Source organism: Candoia aspera, chromosome 1, assembly GCF_035149785.1.
Source record: "Candoia aspera isolate rCanAsp1 chromosome 1, rCanAsp1.hap2, whole genome shotgun sequence".
NCBI classification, from domain to species: Eukaryota; Metazoa; Chordata; class Lepidosauria; order Squamata; family Boidae; genus Candoia; species Candoia aspera.
The window spans coordinates 196077979-196096897 of record NC_086153.1 but is presented as its reverse complement, the minus strand read 5'-3'; the positions used below and the strand labels follow the sequence as shown (position 1 = coordinate 196096897).

The following is an 18919-nucleotide window of genomic DNA, read 5'->3' as shown; positions in this document are numbered from 1 at the left end:
ATCGGCCGCTAGCCGTCCTTTCGGCTTTGAGCTAGCTGCATCATCACGTCTGGGGCTAGTTGAACTCATCCTCTGTTCCTCCCCAGTAGCATTTTGACCATCTTCCAACCTGGGAATCTCATCTTCCGATGGTATACCAACATATCTCTGGTTGTACTGATCCATTTAGTTTTCACGGCAAGAATACTGGGGTGGGTTGCCATTACCTTCCCCAGGGATTGCATTTAGTCTGACCTCTCTGTCATGACCTTCCCGTCTTGGGTGGCCCTTCACAGTTTAGCTCATGGCATCATTGAGGTGCTCAAGCTTCAGCACCACGACAAGGTAACGATCCTTTGCTGAAGAGCATTGTAGTATTGTTCTTTATTTTCCCCTTTCTTGGTACTCCTGAGAATTAAAATTAGACACTGTTTCAAAACATTGGTTACACTCCAAATAAATCACCTCTACAATGTAGAAAGAGCAATGGGCACAGCTGGAAGTTCTCTCTGAAGATTTCTCTGGCACAGAGAGAACTTCAAAGAAAGTTCCAGCTGTGCCTGTTGTTTCTTTTACACGGTTTATCTGGATTGCAGCCAGTATCTACAGGTGGAAAGTGAGACACCAATGATCTTTTGTATTTACTGAACCCTAAATACTAAAGCAGCCTGTTTTTAAAATAAATCTACAAGTAGTCTCTGCTGTTTTTCATTGGGAACTAGTTGGGTGTACAGCATCTTCAATTATACAGATGACTTTATAGCTCGTTTTATCTTTCGAATTAACATAAATGCATACATCAATGCTCAAGTCCTTAAAGAGGCACGTGCTTTATCAAGTATTTCTTTTCTGATCTTGGGGTAATTTGGATGTGCTTCTAAAACCTGTCGAAAGAAAAAAATACCCACAGTGAGACTGCTTTTCCAACTACATGTTAAATTTAAAACAGATACCAACAGCCACTGCTATTTCTCAGTCATATTCCAGAGAATACATAAATACATTATATATAACCAAATTGTCTCTATTTGTTCTACCAGGAGTTTATACATTTGCTTCATTATGATTCTTAACATGTAAAACAAAAACTATTCATTCATTATCATATAGTCAGTGTAGTTTACCTTATGACAAATACTGATTGCATCAATGTATCTCTTGGCTTTCAAGTAATTAAAAGCTAGCTTGAAACCTGTAAAAGCAGAATGATACAAATTTTGCAAAGGAATTTTTTAAAGGAATAAAAATAAAGAACTAGGATAGCATATGCATGTTTCTCTCTCCAGTTTAAATTATGGTACCGGTGGAAGACATGTTAAAATGAGAAGATAACCTGTTGGTCTGTTGTTTATAATGTTCATCTCAACCAAGTTACCCTCATCCCCCAAGTTCAAAACCCTCAACAACAACAACTACAACAAACAGGAAAAGAAGGGACAAAGCATAGAGAAGTCTTTACTCTTTAACTTCCCCCCACCCATCTTCTATCATCTACACTTTCTGACTGGGCAAAGTTAGTTTCATAGTTGTTTACTACAACACCTTCATTTAAGCTCTAAGTACATGATTTGAACAAAGCATCCCAATCAATTTCCCAGGCTCAACTGCATGAAATCCTTCTCTAGTCCTATGGAACTAAGGAAGCTCTTGGATTTAGCACAATTCGTCTCTCTTAAGTTAGGTTTGCTCAAGCTAGAAAGCGCTGAGCTGTATCATAAGGGACTACAAGCCAGCTCTATGGAGCTTTGGCTTGGATTGACTCAATACATTCTTTTTATGGAGTTCACTCGGGAGTCAATTACATCTCAGTAGTAGGTATGCAACATTCCTCAGTGGCTTCATGGGATGAAGAATGTGTTGTAACAACATGCTTTTGAGCTCCAAAGCCAAGCAGAGGAAGAGAGCTTGTGGATTTAAGAGTTGAATACACAAAGCTGCTACACTCATCTCCCAAAAGCAAGTGAATTTGCTCCTTTTGAGGTCCTATAGGTATCACAGAGGACTAGAGTAAACAAAAGGGGAGGAAGCTGAACCCCCAAAATGCATATCTGAGGCTAATTCTACAAATGTTAAAACTAGTGGCATTTATTCGTCTCACAGTTTAAGAACTTTGGAAGGGGGAAATGAGAGGATGGCTTGCTATCATGTTTGCTTCTATCCTAAGAAATTCAGAAGCTTCCCTTCAGCTGAACTTTGCCTTGGTCAGCTTGAGAGCTCTCAGACCCACACTGCTCTCTGCTGCCAACCTTCTCCAATAGCATAAAATTAGGTTTCATAAATAGCACTTAGCCCCATCAGTTGAAAGGATGCAAGGGTCTTCTCCAAAAATTCAAGAGGTGATGTGTCACATACTTTCAAGTATGTACTATTTCCATTTGGGCACTCATGATGCCTGTGTATGGATGCCCAGTATAAGAATGGATTTGTGCGTGCACATGTGCAAAAAACCCTTTTACTGAAATGTATGCTGTTCCAGAATGAAAACATGTAGCGTCCATTAATTGGATTACTGGCTTTCCAAATATCTTTAAAACAGACAGGTACCAATTTTAGAAAAGCTAGTGATTTTCTATCTCACATAGAATGTCATTTCAATATGATTTACGCCTGCATCATATTTACAAAAAGGAGGAATGTCCTTTTTTGTTTTCTGAACTACTGTTTTATGTTCACATTATGCTAATTTAACCACAGGAGTGCCTCTTGATAAAACCAAACACCATTTGCACAATGCTATACATATCTGCTCAAAAGTAGATTTCCAAGTAAATATACTGTATGTAGCATCTACTTGGATGACAGCACTATCATCTTCTAATGTGGTTGTTAATACATTTGACTAATTTTAGACCATATTCAGATAGATTTCTACTATTGTAATATTTTCCAGTTAAAAATGGAACTAAACTGAACACAAATTTTGACATCAAGGCTAAAACGGAAAAGAGTTTAAAGAACAAATCAAGCAATTTTATTGAACCACTGGCAGAATCTACCTCTTTTCTTAATACTCTGCTTCCAGTGGGCTGAGACCACAGTTCAACAGTGGGCATTCTACTTTGAAGTCCTACATTCTAATACCAGTTCCATAATATTCTAAGGGTAGGTATCAGAGCAGGTAAAAAATGATCTAGTAAAGAATAGGAGAACATACAATCTGACCTGACAGCAGGTGCATGTTTCCTACTTCCAGACTTTGCAAATCTCGTAAATAATTTGCCTTGGCTGGTGGTAATTATGGCAGTCTACACCACAAAAAAGCAGATGCCAAGAATGGACCTACCAATGGCTGGATTAGTTTGGTTCCCATATTTCCAGGCCATCTCATAGTTTCCAGCTGCATCTTTGTATGCTTGCTCCTTTTCCATAATGTACCCCATATATTCGTAAGCTTTGCAACAAGACTAAAAAAACAAGAAGGAATGTTACCCTATATAATTGAATTCTAAAGTTAGAATCCTGTTACTAAAATAATAAGCTAGTTTTGGGGCTTCTTCTAAAAAGGTGTTGCGTGGATATAAAACTAAACCAGAACTTTGCCTTTGTTAGTTAATGAAGGAAATAAAGTAGAAGAATTTCTTGGACAGCCAAGGGCTTCAAGGAAACTAATTATGACCCATAGTTGTAGCCATAAGCCTGAGTGTCAGCCCTTTTCCTCTTAAGGGTCTCATTACTTAAAAATCTCAAGAGGTAGATTAACCAACTAATAGTTTTAAAATGATTTCTGGTCTGTTGATTACCCTATTATGACGAAGGCATCGCTTTAGTAATTCACTCGCCATGTCATATTTTGAAGACTGAATGTAAATATCAGCAAGCAAAAGCCAACTTTTTTCAAACTCTTCTGCATCAATGGGATTCCAGTTCATCTTGGAAATTCGCTTCAACTGGTTTCTGGCTCTTGGAGTTTGTTTTAAGATCATGTACGCTATAGCCATTCCCAAAAGTGCTGGGACGTGATCCTTCTGCAACAAATAATAGGTGGAACAGAGAAGGCAAACGGAGAATGCTACACAAATATAAACTTTTCCCAACAGTATATATTACACCTGTCATGCATGTTCAGCCCCAGTCTAAAGATCAATGTGAAATGTTCTCAAGAGCCATAAACATCTTCCTGCTAAATAGATGCAGGAAAACAGATTCCTATAATGAATTCCATGCTGTCTTTCCTCAGAAGGTAGCTCTCTTGAGTGCAATAGTAGCATCTGTTGGTTCACATAAGAAACATGACCAAAACATCATTTTGGATATGACTCCAAACTAACAGACCAGTGTCTCAGCAAGCAAATCATTTTAGAAAATCACTGGTTCTTCTCAGTCTCATTGCTGAGCTTGGCACAGTCAATCTATTTTTTCCAGTGGTTCCACTTACGCTCTTAAGGCTAGTAAAAGACAGCAACATGGTTATCAATAACCTTATTTCACTAGAAGCCAGACACTTGTAGCCACATCACCCAAGGATGATTCGTACCCTATTTTCTTACATTCCCTCTATCCTGGTCCAATCACAGCTCATTAACAAGAGCAACAATGTGGGGGGGGGGTTAGTTTTTTTTATCCTGCCTTTATTATTTTTATAAATCACTCAAGGCGGGGAACATCCCTAATACTCCTTCCTCCTCCTATTTCCCCCACAACAACAACCCTGTGAGCTGAGTTAGGCTGAGAGAGGGACTGGCCCAAGGTCACTTAGGCTGCTTTCATGCCTAAGGTGGGACTAGAACTCACAGCCTCTGGTTTCTAGCCTGGTGCCTTAACCACTAGACCAAACTGATTAAAAGAATCCACATAATCCATTTCATCCAGGGTTTTCTGTAACTGGACTCCAACCAGCTTTTCAACAGCTTTCCCTAAACAGGGAGAGTTGGGATATCAGTTGACAGGTTTTTTTTTTTAATAGTTGAGTTGAATAAACTTTTTCTTTTTTGAGGAGGAGGAGCAGACATACCTTGTCTCTTTCAAGGTGGAAGACACCACCACTTCACTCAGGGATGTATTTACTGCTGTGCATCTGGCCTCCTACCACCTCAACCAGGTAGAACAGCTATCTAATCCAGAGGTGGCACAGCTAAGAGCCCTGTGTACTTCCTCATGATCCACAGATTCAAACCAGCCCAAGCTAATTCCACAAGACTTCTGTCAACTCAGCTTTATTTGCTCAGCCAATGTCCAACTTCACCTGAATGTAATTTTTTCGTCTAGATGCTTAACAAATTCATCACAATAGCCCGTCTGGCTTGATGTTTCCTAATACAGACCAAGTAACTTTAAACAGTGCCATGGGGCTACTATCCACAGATCAATAAGAGCAAAGAAGTAAACTCACTTCTCCATGGCTACAACCATAGTGTAGGCCCGAACCTGAGTTCTTTCCACACTCCATTCCTTTCCATACATTCTTTTTCTTCTTCACTATTTCCACCTACTTCCACCCTTGCAACTGTCTACTCAAGTTCCTTCCACAAAGGAATTCTGGCACCTGTCTCAACCTGAATCTTCTTCATCCTATCTGACTCCTATATTCTCTGTCTTGGACTATGGACAGTAGTAGCAGGAAGGTGCTAGGACTCATTATATCATGCTGGTCACTCAAAAGAAAATGGGGAGAGAATCCTGCTGTGAGCAAAAATGCAGTAGGCTCTTAGGCAGTGACATCCTGCCATGATGGAAATTGGCAATTTGAAATTATTTAGAATTCACACAAGCGCTTACTTAGTGTGAATTGGAAGTGTATTGGTTTAACCATGACAACTAAATCTCCAACATTACCTAGCAGACCATGAAAACAACTGTTACCTAAATCTGTAATTTCCTAGATGCTAACAGGCATACTTTTTACATTAAAGCAACAGCAAAAAAGAAGACAACTTGGAAGGGAAAAAACAGGTGAGAACCCCATTGTAAGTGCTGACCAGTAATGTATTATTTTATCAGTAAAAACTCTGAGAACTATTACATAGAAACATGGAGAAATTTATTTTGAGTCTGTTCTTACATTAGAGCAATGGACATTTTGTTTGGAACTTTTCTATAAGTATATTAAACTCTAGAGGTTCAACTGAACAACTATTTTCAGCAACTTACCTCATTAGTAACAATTTCTGTAAAGGCATTTAGTGCTCGCTCAACATTTGATTTTTGTTTAGTTGCCACCAAACAGTAATTTTCCATGATGCAAAGCTGAACATGACCTTGAGCAGTCTGAGGCTTCAATTCTTTTAGGAGTTTTTCTGCTGTCCTCACAGCCAGCTGCACCGATTCTTGCTTTTCTGTAGAACTACTATACATGAAAAAACATCAAGGTCATATTTTAGAATGCAGTAGCACTAGGAGAAAAAGAGGGCTACAGACATTCTTGCATGTATTCAAGATATAAATGCAAAACGTATTTAAGAGCACTTTTCAGTTTAATGCACAGAGAGAAGTGGTGCCTTTTTATGCAACACTGCATATAACAGGGCACCATAATGATGGTATAGTATCAACCTCTTGGCTTAAGCCCTCTTTTGAGGATTCGGTGAAAATTTGTCTTGGAGTGTCACAAGTGCACTGCCATGGGGCAAAGCATGGCAGCGCCCACATGACAAAAGGAAGCCTCAGTGACAAAGATAAAAGGGAGAAGTAGTTAGCAGGACAAAAGAAAGCAATAGCCTGGAATTACCTTAGCTGGGCTGAGCCGGCACTCGACCATCAACACCATTGTCCCGACAACGAGCAACGCAGGAACAAGTAGGGTGAGGTCGAGACATGCGCAGTCACGGCTCGACCATACCCAAATAAGGAAATCTGGGAAAGAGGGCAGAGCAATGGTGGGGGGGAGGAACATTGGCGGGAACAAGGTAATATATTTGAATCTGTGACAACGCTACGCTACTCTCGGCTATTTCCTGGATGGTAGCTATCTAAATAAACTCAGAACCTGCTTTCCAAGTTCAGTGTCTGCGTGCTGTTTATGATAAGACGATCCTTACATAAAGCCGAGAGTCACTTCCAAATCCGCTAGCCTCTACCAAGAAAAATTTTTTTTGCGAGAGATTAAGCTAGCGATGGCTACACCAGTGTGGCCCCTAACAGCAACGGCACAATGCCACCACGAAGAAGACTCCATACAGATGGGAGACCTAGACGTGGTGATTGGCGAGCCGGACACCCCAGAATGGGACGACGCCTCCGAACCCCAACCAGAGTCACCCCGTGAAGCGGAACAACCCCACTCCGTCGGAACATCAGCGAAAGTGCTCACCAAACGACAGACGGAGCAGCAGGCAGCAGAAGCACAGAGAGACTGGTGCCAAGGGATTGAGACCCGAATACGGTCGATCGAAACCACGATACAATCCATGGCGCAGGCACTCCGTGACATCGCGACGAACGTAGCGGCAGCAAGACCAAGGGGGCCCAACGGCAACTCATCTCACCAACTGCCGGCTCCGAGGGATGGAGACCGGGCGCAAGACTTCGTAGCCGACCAGCGCGCAAACCTTCCGACCGCGTCTACCCCGGCTCAAGCGCGCCCGAGAAACAATCCAAGAGGCGAAGTCGCAAAAGACTTTGGCGTGAAGTTTGATGGTGAGCCGGCAAACCTCTCCTTCTTTCTAGCTAACGCGAGAGACTATGTGCTACAACAGGGCCATCACTTTACCTCTGAGAGAGCGATAGTCTCGGCCATGGCCACCAAACTGAGGGGCAGGGCCGCAGACTGGTATGTACAGACGCTAGACTCTAGGGACCCAGCCCTGGCTAGTTGCGAGGCCTTTCTAATGACACTGAGAGAATACTTTGAAGACCCGCTAGCTAAGGACAAGGCCAAAATCGCTCTTATGGGACTCAAACAGGGACAGAAGTCCGTAGCGGAATACGCGCTGCAATTCAAGGTGCTAGCCGGAAAAGTCCCGGAATGGGGGGAGGCTACACTGACTGACTTATTTAAATGGGGCCTGAACTGCGATATCCTGCAGTGGGCAGTGTATAGGGACAACCCGGACTCGCTAAACGAATGGATACGACTAGCCGGGAAGACTGAGAATGCCAAGGACGTCTTCCGTATGGCAACCCGGAGCGACGAGATGGCCACCCATGAAAGAAGACCAACACCACCACCGAGAACGATCTGGGACGACGAACGGCACCGGCGGCTGACCCGAGGGCTATGCCTTAAATGCGGCAGAGAGGGCCACAGAGCGGCGGACTGCAGCAAACCTCGGACGAGGAACCAACCGCCCAAGGCGTCGCTGAAACCAGTCTCCAAACCTCAACCCCGGCCGCGAATACTTGCCGGGAAAGTCGCCGCCACAACCATGACTGAGTACTCTTACTTTGAGGAGGACGCCTCCAATTCGCCAATGCAGCTGGCGGGAAACGATTTCCACCTGTTCTGAACGGCGCGGAGGGGCAGGTGGAAGAGAAGATGCGCAGGGCCAGCAACGTGAGTAAATACGTTCCGATCCTCAAAATCATCGTCGAACTGACTTTTGGGGGCCAGACCGTCGCAGTAGGGGCCATTGTAGACTCTGGTTGTTCCAGAAATCTAATCCACCCCTCCATAGTCACGGCATTGAAGTTACCTCACTTTCCCCTCCCGGAACCACTGGACTTCCAGCAACTAGACGGTTCCACAGCGGGGGGGGGGGGACTGGCAACTCTGGGGACGGGGGTAGTCACCCTTCGACTCGGCACACACCGAGAAGCCATACAATTTGTGGTCGCCCCGGTAAGCCGGCCCATGGTCGTACTGGGCATCACATGGCTAGCCCGTAACAACCCCCGCATCGATTGGAAGGCCCGATCGATTGAGTTTACCGACGGGACATACCAAGCGCCGACTGAGATCAAGGACTCAGCTGTATTGGTGGGGAGAGGGGAAATCATTCAACCTCCAGAAGAGGACTCCCCACTGGAGGAATTGCCGGCACAGTATGCTGACCTGGCAGACGTATTTGGGGTGGAAGAAGCTAACGAATTACCCCCCCACAGGAAAACTAACTGTCGTATTGAATTCCTCCCTGATGTCCACCTCCCAAGGCCAAAAACGTATGCAATGTCGCAGCGCGAAATGACGGCTTTGTGGGAATTTATTGACAAAAATCTCGCGCGGGGCTTCATCGAACCGGCAAACTCCCCGGTCGGTGCGCCTGTACTTTTCCGCGATAAGAAGGATGGGACTCTACGACTTTGCATGGACTATCGAAATTTGAATGCTGTATCTATCTGTAATAAGTAGGCAACGCCCCTGGCGAAGCAATTGTTGGCACACCTATGCACGGGGAAGGTTTTCTCCAAATTGGATGTGAGGGAGGCATACTACCGGGTGCGGATTAGAGCGGGCGACGAATGGAAGATGGCTTTTAACTGCCCCTTGGGCTCTTTTCAATACGGGAGTGTTAATGCAACTTATTAACAAAGTGTTACACGACTTTCTGTTCAAAAGTGTGCTTGTGTATTTTGACGATATTCTAATCTATTCAGAGAACGAAAGGGATCATATAGAGCTAGTGCGACGAGTACTTGCTAAACTCAGGGACGCTAAACTGTACGTTAAGCTCTTGAAATGCGAGTTCCACAAGTCTAGCATAGATTACTTGGGCTACAGGATCTCGGTACAGGGGGTGGAGATGGACCCGGGCAAGGTCCGGGCCGTCCTCGAATGGGAAAGGCCCCGAAAGCGCAGACAATTACAATCCTTCTTAGGATTCGCCAACCATTACAGAAATTTCATACCGGGGTTTTCTGAAATTGCACTGCCACTCACGGATTTGTTACGCACGCGAGGCATGGGAGAGACCCGCAGAGTGAAAATTGTGAAAATTTGTCTTGGAGGTAGAATGGAGATTTTATGGAGAGTTGATATCAGTGCTCCATCAGATACGATTGCACCCCTAAAGCAAATCCACTCTGTCAAAAAGGGCAAGGCTACAGCATGCATCTCTATTTCTGTAATATATTCTTTCTTTTTGTTCTTTGAATGCCTGAAGATGGACTTCAGTCTTTCTTGTTCAAGTTGGAAAAGGAAAGAATGTTGACAAAAGAAGTCAACAATTGTATAGTTAGAGAAGTTATTTACCTACTTTATTGAATTAGCTAGATAAGCTTCAAAGCCTTTTGGATGACTTCAGACTAAGATCAAGCTGAAATTGAAACCACCATGTGAAAATGTAAGCCACCAAACAAGGTTTTTTTGCACCAGGTGCTTCTTAACTCTGTTACCTAACAGTCTGCAAGATGCACTGACACAAACTTACTGCCTCACCCTACACCGCTTGCACACAAAAACTAATTGGAGGGATTCTTCCAAACACCATTCATAATTCACTGAACAAGATACTGTCTTAAAGTAGTAGGAGTCATAAAGGTCCCATCATCACTTACTCTGTGTCACCATCCAGATGTTCAAACACCTCACCTCCAATTGTTTCATTGTCAGGGTTTAAGCAAATTTCGATCATATTGTACACTGCATTTTGTCCCCAATCGTTATCCTTCCTTGCTTTGTTAAAATGTCGAAGTGCATCATTTGGTTCACCAGTGTACCTAGCAAAAAAATTAAATTTAACAGCTTGTGTGGAAAGCATTTAAAACAAAATTTAAAAACCCTTCAGATTTATTGTAGGTGTTGTGTATACATATTACAGCTTCAGACTTTAGAAACTGACACTGGGAGTTCTCAATTCATTGTGATTTCACAGATGGAAAGTTTAGGTATAGGATAATGGTAAATACTAATACAGCTACTGAGAGAAAATGAAATGCCATTTTGGTTAGACAAAAAAAATGTCTCATTTGATTCCCAGAAATAAAAAAAATAGCATGTTCAAACATAAGAGAAGACAAGAACAGCTTTGTAGCTAAATGGAGAGTAATCTAGGGCACGAGACTAACAAAGTGTAATGTAGTAAGATTAGAGTTGCTGCTAAGGGAAATATCTTGACACACAGATTCAAGCCAGCTTTAGACTGTTTTCATTTTTTAAATCACATTTAGCAAATTAACTAGCTTTTCTATGTAAAGTAAAGCATGTGGCATCTAATCTACTGTTCAAGTATGAAAACAGAGACCAACAAGTAGTCCTTTAGAGGAGAAATGTAATCATGTCATTACAACCAAGAATCATCAAACAGAAAGAAAAGTTCAGTATATGGGTCAACCACTCACATACAATTAGACATTTGTCTTCTGTTAATGTATATATCCAATTAGCATTTGATTACAGGACATCACCATTCACTGTTACCTTGATCTGCAAAGGCATGCATTATTTTCAACCTTTTGTCTAGGCTAACAGTGGGATATGTACCCCTACCACCACCAAAAAAAAAAAAAGTGTATAACAGGCAGGAAAAAAAGAATAAACAAGCAGCAGCATGTAAAAATGGATGAATTGTGATATGCAGGCAGATCAATATGGAAAGAAAAAGTCCAAGGAAAAAGGGAATCTCAAGATGCGGAAAATATTCTCAGGCAAGGACAGGACAAGCAGTTGTCAGGAAAAAAAAAGCAACCCATAAGGTTGGGTTTACACGTCACACTAAACACCAACAGACTGTGTTTGCTGAATAAATCAGAGGCTGGGATCCCAGACTGTGCTAAGCTATAAACCCTGCTTAATAAACCATAGTGGCTGTCATGCGCTGCCTGCCTCTGAATAAGACTCAGACACTGGTTCGTGGATCAGGCTCTGATTTATTCACAGCGCAGTTACAGCGTCGGAAGAAAAAAGCTGAGAGTGACAGGAGCGCGCCGGTGCGGGGTTTAAATACCCCGCGCCGGTCAGCACCCCCTCACTCGCGGTCACGTCACCCCCCTTTGTCCAATACGTTGCCCTGCCGGTGGGTGAGGGGTTCCGGGGTCGCCCATCATCAGGTTTTCTATTCCTCTGGTGATTGCTGTCAGCTGGGCGATCTCCGATGTATTGGCGCTGATGGCTTGGGTGTGCTCCGTGATCCGTTTAGTTATTGTTTGTTGGCCGTTAGTCGTTGTGGGTTGATGGCTACTTATCTTGAGCCCCTTCACCTATTTCCTTGCTATTGTCATGTGTGCCATTGCGCTGATGACTTCAGCTCAACGGCACTCATGACATACTGCCCCCTTTCCGAATAGTGCTCCCCCCCGGTTTTCTGGTTTTTTTTTTTTTTTTTTGAAATTCCCGCCGGAGTAGTTGTCGCCCCTCCCTTTGCTCCTCCCTCTACCACGTGCCTTCCCAGGGTGTGTCCATGGTGCGCATGCCCGGGTCCCGTCCTGGCGTGCGCATGCTCCAGCCACACCCTGTTTGTTTGGCTCAGTTCGGCGAGGAGAGAGGCGTGGCTGGTCGGGTGCTTATCAGCTCCAGGTAGGGCCCTTCTTTTTTTCCAATTTAAAGTGCGTCGCCTTTGTTGTATCTCCTGGGCGTTGCCCCCAGGTTGCCCTGTTGACTTGCTTGCCACTCCCCCGCGGCCGGGGGGGCGGGGGGAGGGTGCTGGCGAACGCTTGTCATCACCTCGTGGGCCCGGGGCGGGGGGAGTGAGTCCCGGGGGGGGGAGGTCCACCCAAGTCGCGGGCTTGGGGGGGCCCTTTCCCTTGGGGCACGGGAGGCGGGGGGGCCTGCGGGGGGGGGGGTTGGCTTGCTGACCTTGGTTGTGGCTTGTCGGGGTATGCCCGGTGAAATGCTCTGGTTAGGTCAGGCGCGTTAACGTTGTGCGCCGCCACCCATTCCAGGTGGGGGAAGTGTTTCCACCTGACCAGATAGTGTAGAGTTCCTCGTTGCTTGCGGGAGTCGAGAATGTCCCTTATCTCGAAGTGGTGTTGCCCGTCGATCATCAGCGGTGCGGGCTGTGGCGTGCTTGGGTGCCATCGGGAGGTGGTTGCCGGTTTCAGGAGGCTGGTGTGGAACACCGGGTGGAGTCTCCGTAGGTTGTGTGGCAGGTCCAAGCGTATTGCTACCGGGTTCACTATTTGCGTGACTCGGAACGGCCCAATGTACTTAGGCCCCAGTTTTTTCGAGGGTTGGGTTGACTTTAGGAACTTGGTGGATAGGTAGGCCATATCCCCCGCTTGGAACGTCGGTTGTTGGCGCCGGTGCTTGTCGGCCTGCTCTTTGTAGGCTGCCTGTGCATCCTTCAGCGCCACCGTGATTACTGGCCATGCTTCCGCGATCTTCCGTCCCCAGTCGCTAGCGTCCACCTGGGGTTCCGGGGGTTAAGGTAGCTCCGGTATGGGGACGAAGTCGCGCCCCGAGACTACTTCAAACGGAGTTTTCCCCGTGCTCGTGTGGACGGCGTTGTTGTATGCGACTTCGGCGAACGGGAGCAGTTCAGCCCAGTCGTCTTGGTGGTAGTTAGTATATGATCGTATGAATTGCTCTAAGGTGGCATTAAGAACCTCTGTGGCTCCGTCCGTCTGGGGGTGCCAAGCCGTAGATAGGGCCTGTTGGGTCCCCGTCAGCTTTAGGAAGGCCCGCCAGAATTTGGAGGTGAACTGTGTGCCCCTGTCGGTCACCACACGTGCGGGACATCCGTGTAGCCTGTACACGTGGATGAGGAAGAGTTTGGCTAGCTGTTGTGAGGATGGGACCGACGTGCAGGGGATGAAGTGGGCCTGCTTTGAGAAGTAGTCCTTCACCACCCAAATGGCCGTTTTCTTCTGGCTGGGTGGGAGGTCCACTATAAAATCCATAGAGATTTCCTCCCATGGGCGGGAGGGTTCTGCCACCCGTTGTAATAGCCCCGCGGGTTTGCCTGGTGCCCGTTTGGCCCTAGCGCACGTTGGGCAGGACGCCACGTAGGCTTTTACGTCTCGCCTGAGCGCGGGCCACCAGAATTGACGCCGTGTTAGGTGTAGGGTCTTGAGGAACCCAAAGTGTCCCGCTTGTTTGGCGTCGTGTGACCTATGCAAGATCGCCTGGCGTTGCGAGTCCGGGACGTAGATTCTGCCTTCCCCCCATGCCAGGTCCTGTGCCATTGTTACCTTGTCGGGGTTTGCCAGGAACCAGGGGTCGGTTTTGAGGGCGGCGGCGAGGTCCGTGCGCATTCCCCCTGGTAGTTGCGGTTGGCTTCTTCCGGTCGCCGGTTGTCCCGCCGTCGGCTGCGCCGTAGAGTCGAGCTGCCTCCGCGCGCCGCTTCAGGTGGTCACGGCCATCCCCAGTTGCGAGGCGGATAGGACCGTCCCAATGGTGTCTGGGGCGGGCTCTTCGTCTTGGGGCAGTCGGGAGAGGGCGTTGGCCAGGAAGTTCTTTTTGCCCGGCATGAACTTCAGCTGGAAATTAAAGCGGCTGAAGAATTGGGCCCATCGGACCTGTTTTGGGCTAAGGCGTCTAGGCGTTCGTAGGGCCTCGAGGTTCCGGTGGTCAGTCCAGACTTCGAATGGCTGGGTGGCTCCCTCGAGTAGGTGTCGCCATGTCTCTAGCGCTGATTTCACCGCGAAGGCTTCTTTCTCCCAGACGTGCCATCGCCTTTCTGTCTCGGAGAACTTCCTTGACAGGTAGGCGCATGGTTTCAGGAGTCCCGTGGGGTCTTTCTGTAGCAGGATGGCTCCCAGGGAGAAGTCTGAGGCGTCGGCTTGGACCACGAACGGCCGTTCTGGGTCCGGGTGCGCGAGGATTGGCTCCGTAGTGAACAGCGCTTTCAGCTTGTTGAATGCGATCTGGCACGCGGGAGTCCAATTCAGCACTGTGCCTGGGTTCTTGGCGCGTCGGGTGTCCCCCACCCCTTTGGTTTTGAGGAGGTCCGTTAGGGGGAGGGCTATCTCTGCGAACCCCCGGGCGAATGACCTGTAAAAATTCGCGAATCCGAGGAAGCTCTGTAGTTGGCGTCTGTTGCGGGGGCGCTCCCAGTTTAGCACCGCTTCGACTTTTGCGGGGTCCATTTCGATGCCGTCCCCGGAGATTCGGTACCCCAGGTAGTCTAGGCGCTCTTTGTGAAACTCACACTTTGTAGGCTTGGCATAGAGCTGCGCCCTTCTGAGCTTGTCGAGGACTTGCCTGACTAGGGTCACATGTTCCTCGTGCGTTTTTGTGTAAATGAGGACGTCGTCGATGTAGACCAGGACCCCTTTGAACAGATGTTCATGCAGTACCTCATTGATGAGCTGCATGAACACCCCAGGGGCCCCCGCGAGTCCGAAGGGCAGTACTTTGTACTGGAAGGCGCCTAGGGGGCAGTTGAACGCCGTCTTCCATTCGTCCCCCTCCCTGATTCGGATGCGATAGTACGCCTCGCGAAGGTCCAGTTTGGAAAAGACTTTGCCCGTGGACAGGTGGGCGAGCATGTCCTTCACCAGGGGTAAGGGGTATTTGTTGGACAGGGAAGCCGCGTTTAGGCCCCGGTAGTCGGTGCAGAGCCGTAGGGTGCCGTCTTTCTTCTCCCGGAATAAGACGGGGGCTCCGACCGGTGAGCATGCTGGCTCTATGAATCCCCTGTCAAGGTTTTTATCGATGAACTCCCGGAGGGTTGCCATCTCCTTCGGGGTCATCGAGTAGATCTTTGGTCTAGGTAAGGGGACGTCGGGCAGTAGGTCGATCCGGCAATCCGTCTTGCGGTGGGGGGGTAGTTGGTCAGCTTCTGCCTCTCCGAAGACCTCGGAGAAGTCGGCGTATTGTTCCGGTAGGTCTGCGGTGGTAGCGGCGTTGTCTTGTGTGGTCGCCTCCGCTCGTCCTACAGTGGGGTTGGTTCTGCCCGCTGGAACTGGTGCTCGATACTCGCCATCGCCGAATGTGAAGGTGCGGGTCTCCCAGTTGATCCGCGGGTTGTTTGTCGCGAGCCATGGCATCCCCAGGACTGCAATGGGCCGTCCGATGTGCGTGACGACGAACGATGTGCGCTCGGTGTGAGTGCCCATTTGCAGGGTGACCGGCTCGGTTTGTAGCGTGGCTGGTTTCCCTCCCGCTGTGGAGCCGTCCAGCTGGTGGAATGCCAGCGGCGTGGGGAGGGGGAAGCAGCGGAGGTCGAGTTTGGCGACTAGGTCGGGGTGGATGAGGTTTTTTGAGCACCCCGAGTCCACTAGTGCCGCGGCCGTGGTGGCTCCGTTGCCGGCAGAAAGTTTGATTGCTGCCATTATTACGGGGCTTTCGTCGTTCCGTCGAGGTGGTCCGCGCTGCTGTCCCACCGCCTGCCTCGCCACGCGTTTCAGGGCAAGCGGGGAGCTTTTCCCGCCGGCTGTTCGGGGTCTGCGTTATCCTCTTCCCCCCAGTAAGCGTCCCAGCCTTCCTCTGGTGTCGCTGTGGCCACGGTCATTCGGCGGTGAGGGGGCGGCCCCAGGTTGAGTGGTTTGGGGCTAATTTTCGGGGTGGGTTTGGGCGCGCTGGTCGGCGGTCGGTTGGCGAAGCAATCCACCGTCTTGTGCCCTAATTTGCCACACCTCCCGCAGGGCTCCCGGTTGAATTTCTTTTTTGGGTATATGGGGCCGGCCATCCCCACGTGTGGTGCGGGTACCTTTTTTCCGGCATAGTTTGTGTCTTCCGTGGTTGTCATGAGGAAGGTGCGGTGCGCGTGTTCGGCTTTCCCCGCGAGGTGGATCCACCCGTGTAGCGTTTCTGGGTCGTCGCGGTAGAGGGCCCATTGGAGAACGTCGCGGTTGAGCCCCCTTTTGAACATTTCCAGCAGGGTGGTCTCGGACCAGTCGCTGACCTTCCCCGCGAGGGCTTTGAACTCCAGGGCGTAGTCAGGGACCGTGCGTGTGCCCTGTTTAAGTCTTTGGAGTGCGCTTTTCGCCCTTACTTTGGCTAGGGGGTCTTCGAAGTAGTTTTTCATCTCATTGATGAAAGCAGGGAAGGTGGTGAGGGCGGGGGAGCTGGACTCATACAGTTGGACGTACCAGTCCGCCGCCCTGTCTTGGAGTTTGATCGCCACGGCGGCGATCTTGTCGGCCTCGGAGTCGTAGGAGTGTCCGTGCCTCCCCATGAACTCCCTAGCGTTCGTGACAAAGAACGAGAGTTTCGTGGGGGTCCCATCGAAGAAGATGGGGAAGTCCTTTGGGGCCCGGGCGTTTTGCGCGGCCCTGCCTCTCGCTTCCCGGTCTGTGGTGTCGTCCGCCTGTGCCGTCTGCTGACCCTCCGCTGGCCCGTGGGGGTTCGGTGCTTCGCTCGGGGTGTGGGCCTGTGCGGGGACGTCGTTGGGTGGCGCGGGGGGCATAAGCGACTGGAGCATGGTCCGGAGTTCCGTCAGTTGAGCCCGCATGGCCGCGAGTTCAGCTCGTGCCTCCTCGTCCACAGCCCGCGCCGCCGCTGGGGCCGGTTCCGCTGGCGCGTCCTCGGGGGTGGGTTGCCGGCGGGGTTCCTCCTCCCTCTGCCGCGGGTCCGCTTCCTCCACCGTCTGCTGGGTGTCTCCATCGTCCTCCTCCGTGTTGACCGCCGTTGGGCTGTCGCTCCACGCCCGTTGCTGGGGTGCGATGGGCGCGGGGTCCTCCGCTGGTTTCGGAAGTCGTGCTGCTCCCTCCCGCGGTCGGGTTGCCTCCGTCGCCATCTCCCCTTGGGGTTGGAGCTGAGGCTCGGGTCGGGTGGGGTGGGCGTCCATGGCTCCGGGAGTCCGCGGTGCCTCTGGCCTTGGTCGGTCCTCCTCTGTCTCTTGCCGCGCGGCTCGCCCTCCTTGCCCGCGCCGCTCCGGCCTCATCTTGCTGGTCTTCTCGCCGTCTACTCCTCCCGCGGCTCGTTGTCGTCCGGTGGGGCTCGGCGAGGCTGAGTTTATGACTCTCAGCTTTATGTCATGCGCTGCCTGCCTCTGAATAAGACTCAGACACTGGTTCGTGGATCAGGCTCTGATTTATTCACAGCGCAGTTACAGCGTCGGAAGAAAAAAGCTGAGAGTGACAGGAGCGCGCCGGTGCGGGGTTTAAATACCCCGCGCCGGTCAGCGCCCCCTCACTCGCGGTCACGTCACCCCCCTTTGTCCAATACGTTGCCCTGCCGGTGGGTGAGGGGTTCCGGGGTCGCCCATCATCAGGTTTTCTATTCCTCTGGTGATTGCTGTCAGCTGGGCGATCTCCGATGTATTGGCGCTGATGGCTTGGGTGTGCTCCGTGATCTGTTTAGTTATTGTTTGTTGGCCGTTAGTCGTTGTGGGTTGATGGCTACTTATCTTGAGCCCCTTCACCTATTTCCTTGCTATTGTCATGTGTGCCATTGCGCTGATGACTTCAGCTCAACGGCACTCATGACAGTGGCTGAGTTTATACAACACATTATGCCTAAACTAAAAAAGCCACATAATGGCTTAGTGGAATGTGTGAATATGAGTTATGGAGGAATAGGGGTTTGTTGCCCAAGCATGTTGGAGGTGGGGAGAGGAAAGATGCAGAAAAAACATACTTTTCCACATGCCAGGCATCCAGAATCAATCACTGGTACATGTATCCAGTTAATACACTATCTGAACTTGCTTGGCTAATATTTCATAAAAGCAAGTAAAAAAGACCTTTTTTCCTGATTTATTTTTAGTCATTTTCTAGCCACACTTACCACAAATACAATCCTTTGCAATAATGAAAACCTGGATCAAGTTTTGTCCTTGCAGAATGTTTCTCAGCCATTGCAAGGAATCTTGGGACTTCTTCTAATTTTCCAGCTCTTCTTAAGAGGTCAATTAAACGAGACAACGTAGTATAATTGTCTATACGTATGACAGTGAAGAGTAGTACACCATTAAATATGTGTTCAGATTACACAAAGCAACTGTCCTTTTTAAAGACAGATAGGTATATATAGACAAGCAGCAAACATAAAATACCAAAGACAGTTAAATAAGAAAACCAACAGAGTAACCCTGATGAGGCAGGCTTTCAAGTCACACATTCTTCACTCTGTAAAGAGAGCAAGCCTACAATCACAGTCCTTGCCTCCTCCATCACACCCACACTTCTCTACTTTTGCAGGGGAGGGGCATGTAGGGGGAGGAAGAGAGACAACAGATAAGCCTGCCCTCTGTATCTAAGAACCCTGATCACTGGAAACAACAGAATTACAGGCACCAAGTTATTC

The 18919-nt window shown here is 48.6% G+C and overlaps 1 protein-coding gene across 1 annotated transcript in view; it reads right to left on the bottom strand.

The window, feature by feature from the left end:
- Positions 1–457: 457 nt before the first annotated feature.
- Positions 458–18919, bottom strand: part of TTC21B (tetratricopeptide repeat domain 21B) — a 61075-nt gene continuing 42613 nt past the window's right edge. The window contains exons 23-29 of the mRNA XM_063318238.1: positions 18401–18551; positions 10348–10509; positions 6067–6262; positions 3720–3944; positions 3263–3383; positions 1104–1171; positions 458–863 (exon numbers count right to left, since the gene is read on the bottom strand). Coding sequence (XP_063174308.1) covers positions 786–863; positions 1104–1171; positions 3263–3383; positions 3720–3944; positions 6067–6262; positions 10348–10509; positions 18401–18551 — 1001 coding nt within the window. The 3' untranslated portion in view covers positions 458–785. The remainder of the gene's footprint in view (positions 864–1103; positions 1172–3262; positions 3384–3719; positions 3945–6066; positions 6263–10347; positions 10510–18400; positions 18552–18919) is intronic.